Source organism: Sorex fumeus, unplaced genomic scaffold (assembly GCF_029834395.1).
Source record: "Sorex fumeus unplaced genomic scaffold, SorFum_2.1 ptg000265l, whole genome shotgun sequence".
Lineage (NCBI taxonomy): Eukaryota > Metazoa > Chordata > Mammalia > Eulipotyphla > Soricidae > Sorex > Sorex fumeus.
This window is the reverse complement of record NW_026606322.1, coordinates 25,132,368-25,145,264: the sequence shown is the minus strand read 5'-3', so window position 1 is coordinate 25,145,264 and position 12,897 is coordinate 25,132,368. Positions and strand designations below refer to the sequence as shown.

At 37.8% G+C, this 12,897-nt stretch overlaps 1 protein-coding gene across 1 annotated transcript in view; it reads right to left on the bottom strand.

The window, feature by feature from the left end:
* Positions 1-5,000: 5,000 nt before the first annotated feature.
* The window catches only part of TOMM70 (translocase of outer mitochondrial membrane 70), a 32,530-nt gene continuing 24,633 nt past the window's right edge, over positions 5,001-12,897 (bottom strand). Inside the window, exons 8-12 of the mRNA XM_056109345.1 lie at positions 10,886-10,993; positions 9,970-10,086; positions 8,629-8,726; positions 7,942-8,064; positions 5,001-5,455 (exon numbers count right to left, since the gene is read on the bottom strand). Of these exons, the coding sequence (XP_055965320.1) occupies positions 5,302-5,455; positions 7,942-8,064; positions 8,629-8,726; positions 9,970-10,086; positions 10,886-10,993 (600 nt within the window). The 3' untranslated portion in view covers positions 5,001-5,301. The remainder of the gene's footprint in view (positions 5,456-7,941; positions 8,065-8,628; positions 8,727-9,969; positions 10,087-10,885; positions 10,994-12,897) is intronic.

Genomic DNA, 12,897 nt, shown 5'->3' with positions numbered 1-12,897 from the left:
TTGGGCTCTTTGATGATGCTGGTGGTATGGTAACTTTATGCCAAGAGTATAAGCGTTAATACTTACGTGATTTGAATTACCTTAAGAATAGAAAATAAAAGTCAATATACAGTAATCTGTTGCAGAGTTGAATTCATAATTGAAATAAACATTGACAGATCTAACTGGGACACAGCCAGGGTTAGTTTAAACCAAGCTGCCCCTTTCCCCTGCATGTGTGACTCTCTGGGTTAGAAAAGATGATTTGGGATTCTACGTCTATCAAACCCTTCAGGTGTGAAACTATATTAATAGTGTGAATCAGATAAACTGACGACCTGTTTTGCTTAATCATGCTAACTGGGCTCGGAGGACTGTATGGGATGCCAGAGATCAAACCCGGGTCTGCTGTGTGCAAGACAAGTGCTCTACCCACTGTATTACCACTCCAGCCCCCCACATACTTTTTATCTGTTAGGCTGTTAATTGTATATGGGTGTTTCATTTTTATCTAGACAAATTTCATTTTGGCCAGAAAAAGAAACGACATTGTGATCATGTAAATTTAACTATGCCTTCTAGTATTGTTTTGAAAAACTTTTTAAGTTTTTATAAAAAATAAAGTGCAATTCATAATTTCAAGTGTTAATGATTTAAAAACTTTTCAGCATAGCTGTTGAAAAATTAAATGCCTTTGAAAGAAGAAACGCCCTTTCCTTCACGTTGTCCTTGGCAGCCTCCGCGCAAGACCTGTGCTGTCTTCATAGGCCCACATCCACACGCTTGCTCCATCCCCAAGTGAGCCTGAAACACCTTTTACAGAAGTGGAAGGAATTCCCTTATTTAAAAAAAATAATTCTTTTTTTCTTTAAGACCACACACAGCATTGCCCAGGGCTTACTCCTGGCTCTGCACTCAGTAATCAATCCTGGTGGTGTTCAGGGAACTATATGGCATGCTGGAGATCTAACCCAAGTTGGCCAGGTGCAAGGCAAGCACTCTACCCGCTGTACTATCGCTCTGACCCCCCCCTCCCTTCCCTTTCTTTTATGAAAGAAAAACGTTTTTGAGTGAGGACAGAAAGGGAGTATTCAACCATTACTATTGCCTAAAGATTTAGTCACAGAGTATCTACCTCAAAATATTTTGAAATGTGGGGCTGGCTGGAGCGATGATAGCACAGCAGGTAGGGCATTTGCCTTGCACGCGGCCGACCTGGGTTCGATTCCCAGCATTCCATATGGTCCCCCGAGCACCGCCAGGAGTAATCCCTGTGCATCGCTGGGTGTGACCCAAAAAGCAAAAAAAAAAAAAAAAAAAAAAAAATTCGAAACCATGTTTCACGGTAAATTTAACCCTATTTTAAAAAAAGCTGTTTGTATAAATTTCAATAGCAATCCCATCACCAGTGCACCTTCCCACCACCATTATTTCCAATTTTCCCAATCACCCTTTAAGCCTGCCCCTATAGCAGGCCCTGAATTAATTTTACATTGCCTGTTATAATTTGTTAAGTGATAAAAAGTTTAGTGTGTGAATATTGCTGTATCTCACCATGGAGCCATTAAGCCCTTGTATTAACATGTGTTACCAGTTAAACCTTGGTGTGTTGATATTTTCTTAATCGAAATTGGTGCTTTCTACTTTACATCCCATCCAATGTGATCTGCTATTCCTGGTTTATCAGTGGTGTAGTTTGAGCATCTGTGGCCAAGCACTTAAGGAATTAAAAAAAGTTTGATTAAAAAAGGGTAATTCAGTTGAAGTTAAATTGTTAACTAGATGTGACTTTGGGTGCCCCACACTCAGTATGGCACAGGGTCTGGAAGCATCTCTGCAACTTATTTTCTTTCGAGGTTTATTGATGATTCTCTGGGTCATAGCCAGTTAATGAGCTATTTGGTGCCAGAGGCAGTTCATGGGCATGACTGCCTGGAGAATGGGGACGGGTAGGGGGGCCATGGGGAGGGGAGGGTAGCCCATCCCAGACTCTGTGAGAGCCTGGAGATTTCAGTCACAAAACCATATACCTGAGTTTTTCAACAGATCAATTTCTGGATGAGACATGTCTCAAGGAATGGAGTATAGGAATGGACTATGGCAATGGGCATGACAGAAATTGTGGAGTGTGGGGGTTTTCGGCTATTGGGCTCTTATTGGGCAGGTGGTAGGCCCCCCCTTTACCCTGTATTTTAAAGGAATTACTTCTGCTCACTTTCATTTTTCAGATCCTTCACCCAAGAATCTATCCTCACCATTCCTGGCCTTTGCCCTTGCCCTCTGAAACCTAACCTAATTGAGATTCTCTTGGACTTTGATACTTTTTAATTCACCACCTTTATTTATTCTTAGGTTTATTTCCTGAGCTTTATTTGTACTTTTTACATAATCTCAATATTTAATTTGTGGTATTAAATATATGCTGAGAATTCTCAAATGTTTCACTGTTGACATCTCATCAGTGAAAAAAAAGACTTTCCTGGGGCTAAGGATGTGCCTCACCTGTGAGACCCTGGATGTGATCCTCAATACTTAAAAACCAAAAAGCAAACACAAAAGTTCGGCATGTATGTCCTACCAGAATTTCTTACTCTTGTGCCTTCTTATCAGTCACATTACACCTAATTTTGATTATGGAACCAAAACTGTTATTTTAGTTTGTATGAGTAATATTCTTACCCTGACCGTTGCTTAGTAAATGCTCAGTTCACTCCCAAAGATTGTAGCTGTACAAATAAAGTTTACTGACTAAATGATTTCATTAACCATTCTTTGGGGTGTGGGCACATCACTTTAATGTGATTATACTGCCTGCTCTTCTGAAACCCCCCCTCTTACAAGGGAATTTGTAATTACATTAGGGATCCAGCCAGATATTCCAGGACAATTTTCCCATCTCATAATCCTTTATATAAGTGAGTCCTATCTACAAAGTCCCAAACTGCATCATGCCATGTCTAGTATGTCCTATTTCCAAATTTCGTTTGAGTACATAAAGGTGGTTATGAGGGTGTGTTCAAAGGCTAGAGCATAAATGCTTTTTATGGAGGAGACCCCTATATTGTACCTGGGACAATAGGGGCCCCTGAGCACTGCTGAGTGTAGACCCACAACGAAAAATTAAGTGACTATGAATTAACCCAATACTCTAATAAATGAAAAAAAATCTACCTATTTAAAGAATAGATAGAAAAGCTTGAATGTAATATTTATTTGGTGAATTTACATGTGAGGTCATTTATACAAAAGAAAAGATACAGACAAGTGCAGCTTTCAGTGCAGTTGCAAATAGTTTTCAGAACAGGCAATAGTCCCATGAAGATTTGGAATGATATTGAATGGCACATGCTTTAGTTTCTTTTAATGTGTTTTTCTACCCAACCCCAGGGTTGGGTAGAAAGGGAGAATAGAAGAAAGTATCAGTGTTAATGTAAATATAGCCATGCAAATAAAAACCTTTTTATTTTTTTTAAAAAAAGAGGTTATTTGGAGATGTAGAACATTTCTGTACTCAGGGGTTATCGGACTAGATGCATAATTTAAGAATTACAATGCAGAGCTCTAAACGTTCCCGTATCTAAGTAATCTTATGTTGACTGATCCCACTAATTTAGGGATACCCTCAATATTTTCAAGGCTGAGTTTGGAAAAGATCAGTTGTACATAAAATCTTTTTGGTTTCAATAGGATAAAGCACCCTTTTAAGAGGGGTAAAAAGGTTCCTTTACTCCCAACAATGTAAACCGTATTTCACTTCAAGGAAAAAGTACAAAGGATTGTACTTTTATTATAGTTAAACTCAAGTAAACCCCTCCCTACCCTGGATATCTCAAAAGACTCCTTAAGAAACCTCTTTCCCACCAGAAAAAAAAAAAAAACTAGCATATAAGTATGCAAAAGATGGTCTATAAAAAAGTGACAATTGGAAAAAAAGTAATTTCTAGATGAGAAGGTCAGGTGGGGCCAAGAGAGCTACTAGCTCTGTGGTAGAGTGCATGCCTCACATAAACGAGGCCCATATCCCTTGCAAGTCCCCATCCCTACCCCCTCCCCCAAAAAAAGGTGAGGAAAAGAAAATGAAACAAAAACTCTGCTTTGTCTCTAGAGAAGAACTAGACACGGGAAATCAGTCAGGTCATAGAGACCAGTTAGCTCAAAATTTCAAAATTGAAAGCAATCTAGCTGGGACTCTGGCTCAGTGGGACACAAGGCTAGTGATCTGGTTTTGAAATGTGTAATGCCTTGGACTCAATCCTAGGCATGGAAATACAAAACAGAAACAGCCACGCTATGTCCTTACCATTTTAGAAAACACTGGTTCAGAATTCCTTAGACATATGTACAGGTGGAGTTGAAGCACTGATCTTGTCACTTCAGAAAATGTGCTTCTGCTTCCAATACTTAGATCCTGTGAACCTTCAGCCACTACTTCATTAGAAATTTTAAGCTAATTAAATTATGCTTGTAAATCATACTTACTCCAACTGTATATACAACAGCCAACCTACATTTTATTTAAAATGTACACTATTAGATAGTACCTATTACAGAAACAGTCACAGGCAATTATAAACACTTCCTTCTTACCCTCTTGGTCCATTCTCCACTTATATATAATTTTCTAGCATATAAATTGAATGGAATGTTTTATATTTGCATAATTTAAATGAAAACCAACTGTTGTAGAATTTAAAAAGTGTAAATTATCTATTAGAATTGGAAGAGGTCAAAAGGCTTAAAAGTTGCAATGGGATCTTTCTAATGTTCTGTAGAATCAGAGGCATTGTGCATGGTGGTCTTTAAATATCTCAATTTTGCCAACTTAAAAACAAAGTCCCACTTGACCCTGTTTTCTTAAAAACAAAAACTAAACAGGGATTAATCTAACGAGCCTATCTTACAACACTATGTTAAAAAACCAATCTGCTTGAAAATACTTACATGTTATACATATACACACTCACAAAGACTATTATGTAGAACATCTCCCTCCTCCCCCACTCAAAATAATAAGCCAAATCAACAAATCAAAGTTTTTATTCGCATGGCCAATTATCATTTATACTCTGCAACTTTATTTTAATATCCCTTTAACAAGTTCTAAGCTTTTGTTGCACAAGGAATAAAAGCTGCAAAATTGCAAACTTCCTTCAACAGCCACTCCCACAACACCTAAACATGAGAACAGATGTAACGAATGACAACAGCACAAAACGGAAATACTAAGTCCCACCATTCAACACAGTTCATGACAGTGTCTTTAGGGTTCAGTTGAAGAGAGGGTAAACTCCTAAAAATAGGGAAATTTTCCTTCTCCCTATTTTATAATGTTGGTGGTTTTAATCCGTATTTTTTTGCAACTTCTGTCTGGGCATGAGCAGCATCACAGAGAGAGTATAGATGAGCCATCTCCATCTCTGATTTGGCCAGGTTAATAGCTTTGTTAAACATGTCAATGGCTTTTTCCATGTTTCCTCTATAAAAAACAAAAAAAGTTAAATGTCTCAGATTCTAACAAATACTTCAAGTATATAACAAAGTTTGTGAGTGATTCTACATGGAGTGTGACCACGAAATTTCAACTATGATTCCAAGTAAATGCTTCTTTATGATCAACAAAACAGTGCTGAGCACATACCAAGTGACTGTTAGTATTCCAAATGCTACATGCTCTTATATTCTTTGATTACCTAACAGGAAAACTGAAGAAATTAACATTTAAAATTATACTCCTGGGCTAGAGAGCTAAGTACAACATTAAGAGGCTCTTGCCTTATATTATGCTGACCCCGGTTCAAATCCCTTGGAACGCATGGTTTCCTGACCACACTAAGTGAAGCTCAAATTGACCACCACCATCAAAAAGTTACAGTCGTGCCTGGCTTCTAAAAATCTATGTATTCTACTATATCACAAAGCTCCTCTAGGAAGTAGAGACAGCATCAGAAAACATTAATGGCATCTTAGGGGCTTTGTCATCACAGATTTATGTAAATCTACCTTCTTTATTCCTCATCTTTAACCAGCATATCTTTGCCTCACCTTATGTATCTCTATTCCAGTAACACAGGTGTGCCTGAGCAGTTTGATCATGTCTCACATTCAGACCTACACATAATACTCAAATTATTTATTGCCTTTCTGCCAGATTCAAGTGAAATCCTTACTTTTGTAAGCCGCTGTTCAAATAAATTATTCCGTTATTTTTTCTCTTCTCTTACCCCAGGGAATTGGTTACATCCGTCCTTCCCTGTGTTCCTATATTTCTGTAATTTCACGCGGATATATGAAAATTTATTTATTTACACTATAATTTAGTTACAACCTAGCTGGATCCTTAATAAACATCTCAATTCCCAGAACTTAATGCCATTTTTATTTTACTGATTTTTTGGGCTACAACCGGCAATGCTCAAGGAGTTACTCTTGGCTCTGCAGTCAGGATTCCTAGTAATGCGCAGGGGACCATATGGGATGCCAGGGATCAAATCTGACTCAATCACATGAAAGGCAAATTCCCTACCTTCTGTACTACCACTCCAGCCTCAGAACTTAATGCCATTTTCAAAACGAAATGATTAATATTCTTGAACAAAAAATACTAATTTACCTCTAACAAGCCAAGTGTGGTTAGGCATACACACATGAATGTCACCTGGACTTTAAGAAAAACAACAAATCTCTTCAGACTTATTTAACTCATACTACAATATGGGGGCTACAATAGTCTTTCATTCCTTTTAGAATTTAAAAAAACAAATGTACACAAAGGATGGGTGTCCAATCATTGTATGACTGAAAACCATGAAAGCTTCATAACTGTATCTCACATGATTCAATAAATTTTTTAGAAAGAATTTTTAAAAACCCAAAAATTTAAAAATTAAAAATGTTTAAAGTAGGCAGTAGAATGACTAAATTCTAGGATAACTTCACTATTTACATTAAGAAAGAAAGGAGTCAGAGTAGATTTCTTCTTCTATAGTAGTGGGGATTGAACTCAGGGCCTCAAAAGCTAGTTAATGATCTACTTCTGAGCTACATCTTCAGCCCTATGTTTTAGAGTATCTATATATATTTTAAAGTGGGCTGGGAGAGTGGAGTGGGGTTGGTGGTTGGTTTTTGGCCACAAACTGTGGCAGTGTCCAAGTGTTATTCCTTGTGCTACTCAACGGACTGCATTGCGGGGATATTTGAAAGGGTTTAGCCACATGCAAGGCAAGGGTTTAGCCACACGCAAGGCAAGAACCCTAACCCCTGGCTATCTCTTTGGTTCTAAAATGGACCTTTTGGTTTTGTTTTGGGGCATACCCAGTGATGCTCAGGGGTTATTCCTGGCTCTGAACTCAGAGATCACTCCTGATAGGGCTTAGGTGACAATATGGGATACTGGGAGACTGAACATGCAAAGCAAATGCCCTATTCACTATACTTATCCCTCTAGCCAGATTTTAAAGTACGATTACATAACAAACACATGACCAAAAATCAAACCCAGTGCATCAGACCCTGTTAAACACAGGTTTTAACACTTTAAATGCCAAGTTTTTTAAAAAAAACTATTTTGTTTTTTGGGCCACACCCGGTAATACTCAGGATTTAATTCTTGGCTCTGTGCTCAGGAATCACTGATGGCAGTGCCCAGGGGACCCAGGGCAGCCATGTGCAAGGCAAGCATATAACCCTTGTTATCTCTTCAGCTCCAAGAGGACCAGGTTTTCTGTGCCTGTTTTGGGGCCACACCCAGCAGAACTCAGGGCTTACTCCTGAGTGGCTAGGGGATCATATGGGGTGCCAGAGATCAAACGTGCAAGACAAACGCCTTACCTACTATACTACTGCTCCAGGTTTGCTCTCTCCCACCACTGCATGATTCTCTAAGCACAGACTAACAATAGCATCTACAAATAAAATATCTATGGGGCTACCTTAAACTTCCTAAGAACTGATTCAGTAACTTACCTTTGCACTTCAATAGTTCCCATGGTTTCATATGCAAAATCACACTTATTGTCAATTTCAATTGCTTTGCTGATCAGCTCCAAACCTTTATCCAGATCTTGCTTCCACTGAAGTTGAAGTAAACTGCAAATACAAAAAGCCAATCAGATGTGACCAAGACCCAGAGGCAAATGCACAACTCAATTTCACCCTGAATGAATTCACAATAAAATTGACAAAAACAAAATCAAAGCGCACATAATCAGCAACCAGTTAAATAATTTTTTTGCCATTTTATACTGATTTTATAGTTTAAATCCCTTATTGTGAAAAAATTTACACAGTATAGGTTCTATTACTAATTAACTACATGTAGATTTAATTAGTTCAAATTTAAACTAAGTTTTAAAAATTCTAACTCACATTCACAAGGACAAAATTATTTTATATATTTCCCATTTTGATAGAGTAATATTTTACAGATGTTCAGAATGAAAACCCTTAAGCTAGAATGAAAATAGCATGCTTACTAATTGTGGTATAAAACTAATAGTGAAGAATCCATCTCATTGTTTAACTGTACTTGTTGACCACCATCCTATTTGTCAATAAGCACAGGAAATTCATCTTAATATTAATGTGGAACAAATTTAGTTTCTTACTACAATAGAACCAAAAATACCCCAAAACAAACCAAAAGAAACATACCCTTTATGAACGTAAGTTGTGGCATTATCTGGTTCCAAATCAATGCATTTATCATACATTTCATCGGCTTTACCAAATTGTTGTTGGTCTGTTAATGCCTATATGAACAGATACTATAATTATGTTACATAATCAACCTAAGCATTTCAACATATACTGTGTATACAGATTCACTTCATTCATCCATTCACCAATTATACCAAACTTATTCAAGTATTATTGGGTAAATGGCTTGATAGGTTTATACAATAAAAGACAATATGGCAAAATGTTGAAAACCCCATTCTTGGTGCCAGTTCTAGTAGCTATAGAAGTTTATACTCATTCCTTTCCCCCATAGTTTTAATACTAAACAAAGGAAAACTCTAAGAAGGATTTTATAGCCTCTGAGCACTGTCAGGCATAGACAAAAACAAAAAGAATTTTAGAGAAACTAAACATATATAAATAGTAGCTATCTAACCTTATAAAAGGACAGTGTAACCATGTTGGTGTTATGGAGCAGGTGCTTAGAGCATCTGGTCACAAGTTCAAATCCAGTGTCCCATATGCACTTAGCACTACTCTACGGGCAGTTAAGATGTTTGCACTTGGCAGCTACTATCTATGATCCCAGCACCACAGCAACTTGCAGCTGCAACACAGTGAGGTCAGTGCAAACATCACAAAAAAGAGTGCAACCCCTGATAAGGACCAAAACTGAAGAGACATATCAGTACCATGTCCAGGAAGTGTAACCCCTGGAAGGCGTGTGCATGATGAGCATTACAGTGACCACCACTAACCATAACTTATGTGCCTCAAATAAGAACATAAGCCTTATACTGCAATGAAAGGAGTGCAACCACTGTAACTTGTTATGTGATCCCCACAGCTAGAAGTGGTTGAGCATCACAATCCAGGCAGGTGTGAAACCCCAGTCATCAAATTAGCAACATCAATTATAAAGGGAAGTCGGGAGGAGAATAAAATAGTTAAAAAGACAGTGATAAAAGGAAATGAAGCCTCTTTCCACTGACATTTCCCCCACTCATTGCATTTAGTAAATTTTCCAAGAATGACTGAATTTTGCAAATCCAAATGAATTGAAACAGGAAAATGTCCTTAATAAGCTTCATCAGCCTGAGTTTATGGCCCTTGTATGCAAATTTTATAATACAGAAACCACTCCAGGGGATTCAGAGGCATTTTGGGAACCAGAAGAATCTAAGTAGAAATAAGGCTGCCTGTTTCTGCAGAATCTACTACCAGAGTAACATTACTTTCTGGGGTTCAGAATACAAATGCAGATCTTTACAGAGAAATGGGTGGAAAATGAATATAAGGAAAAATCGTATGTACCTGAGCATATAGTGCATAGCCTTCAGCGCACCTTGGAAATTTTTTTATGACCTCTTCAAAACCTTTCATAGCTGCTTGGATTTGTGAAGAATTGTTTCCTGTGTACGCCTGGCGATACTGTTTAAAAAAATCAAATCAGGCCTGTCAAGAACTCAAAAACACAAGGATGTTAACATGTTACAAAAATCACACAAATCTACATAAATGTTTTTAGAAAAACAGGCTTTCTAATAGAATTAGCTGCTTTAAGAAAGGTTATAAGGAAATATTTTAGCAGTCAAGATTCAAAGGCACACTTTATTGCCCTATACAAGTAAACTGGTCATTTAAGTCTGTTATCATTTATATTAAAGAGAAAAACTCTTAATTCCTATATTATCCACGTGAAACTACTATGCTGCTGTATGTCAATTATAACTCAAAAACATTTCCACAAAGGAAAATCTTTTTAGTAGTATAGCTATTGGGCTAACTAAAGTAACCTCATTTTACTAGAAAGACTTATTTTTAACCTGGTATCAGTTTTGTGTTTCTAAGAATTAACAGAACTATAAAGGTAAGATGAAACTTTTATGGTCAAGAGTGTAGGACCATTTCCTCAAAATGCTTTTATTCTTTCTACTGGATTATGGGAGAAAAGCAGATAAACAGTAGTTTAGGGACGCATACAATCACCTATCAAGATGAACTCAAATAAAACATCCAGAGAAAAAGCAGCAGTATTTCAACTGTACATACAGTCCCATTTTCCTATATTCCCTGGTAGTCATTCTGTGTGTTGCTGGGGTTGGGGTGGGGGCTTGGGGTTGAATATAGCATAGTAAATATAGCATTCACTCAAATTAAGCACTCATATTTTTTTAAGAGCAGGAAGTATAAGTGATACTTAGGGAGATGCAAAAGAAAGAGAACCTACCAGTGCAAAACATTTCTGAGCTTGTGCCAGAGCAGACTCAGGTCTTAACCTAATACATTCATCAAAATCTGCCACTGCTTCTTCAACTTGATCAAGCAGTATTTTCAGCTAAGAGAAAACATATGAATAATTTTAATTTCAAATAAGATGTTCACCAATTTAAAACACCTTGTCTCTATTATCATAGTTCAACAGCACACTAAGCAAGCATAAATTATTTAATAGAAATATTCTAAAAACTAGGAAATCTTATTTTGAAAGCTTTTAAAATTTAAAACTAGTGTCCATTTTTTTTTTTTTGGAAAAGCACTTTAGACCTACTGTTATGTAGTACGTTTTTATCATTACTAAGCAAAACAAAAACCAAACCAAAATAAACCTTTCCAGAAAACTAAATACTTCCCTGCTTTCCAATTTCAAAGTAAATCAGACTTTGGACATCACCCTTTCAAATACTACCATAAAGATCCTAGTTATCAGACTAGGTGGTAACTCAAAGGACTGGACTGTACATTTGCGTTGCATGCTGGAGGCACAGGTTCAGACCATAGCACAGTCCCTAGAGCACCAGTGGAATCAACCCCCCAGCACCAAGCTCAGAGTACCTTGTTTGGTGTCACTTTTGTTTGGTTCCCCCCACCCCCCGAAACAAAAAGATCAAAAATGATAAGTATTATGTTTTCTCAGCACTACCCTTTAGAGATAAAATTTTACAATGAACTTCAGGCTGAAGAGAGAGCTCAATAGGCTATGTGCATGCTTTGATGTCCCCTGAGCATTGCAAGAGTAACCCCCAGCACTGCTGGGTAATGGCACAAAAAGAGCCTGCACTGCCTTCCATCATGCATTTCAAGAGCCCTGGTAAGCAAGCAGAGTACAAAACCATGTTCTCCTCTAATAAATCTAAAATCGACTTTTTTCTCATACACACGTTTTGGCGCGTGCGCACACACACACAAGTACATTTTGGGGCCACACCTGGTGGTGCTCAGGTGCTAACCGGGCTGCTAACGGGTCATTCTGGCAGTGTTCAAAGTACCATATGCAGGGATGGGGTTTTAACTAGGGTATGGTACCATCCAAGGCCTTACACCTGGTACTGTATATCTAGCTCCAACTATTATTAAATATATATTAGGATATGGACTGGAGTGATAGCATAGTGGATAGGGCGTTTGCCTTGCACGTGGCCAACCCTGCCGATTTGGGTTCGATTCCTCCACCCCTCTCAGAGAGCCCGGCAAGCTATCGAGAGTATCTTGCCTGCATGGCAAAGCCTGGGAAGCTCCCCGTGACGTAGTTGATATGCCAAACACAGTAACAAGTCTCACAATGGAGACATTACTGTACCCGCTCGAGCAAATCGATGAACAATGGGAGGACAGTGCAGGACATATTACAATACATATACATATGTCTAAAAATTTATTCAAAACTGGGGTTTCTGGTGTTGTCTGCATAGTCCAGGATAATATTCCTTATAGTAAAAAGTCCACATGTCATTTTAACATTAACTCAAAATGCTCACTAAATATTTTTAATGTTTTACTCACTGAAAATCTATCAACCCCAAACACCTAAAAAAAAAAAAAAGACAAATCTGAACTCTCTAGCTAACATTTATAGCCTTCCTTTTTTTTTTTTTAAACAGGTAAACACCAGGATTCTAAGGGCAAATAATCAAGATGTGGCTGAAGAAATACTAACTCAAATTTTAACTATCACAGTAATTTGTTTACAGCTCTAAGAAGTGATAAAAGAAAACTTTTAAGACATCGGGAAGTAAGGGGTGAGGTGGAGAAGCACCAAATCCCTCAATCCAAAAATCAAAGGTTTGGTAGTAAAATAGATTTACTGGGCCTAGAGAGATAGGTATAGCAGGTAGAGAATTTGCCTTGATGCAGGTTCAATCCATGTCACCCCATATGGTCTCCTGAGTCCCATCAGTAGTGATCCCTGAGTCAGAACCAAGTTTAAGCCCTGAGCACTGCCACACATGCCCCCAAAACAAA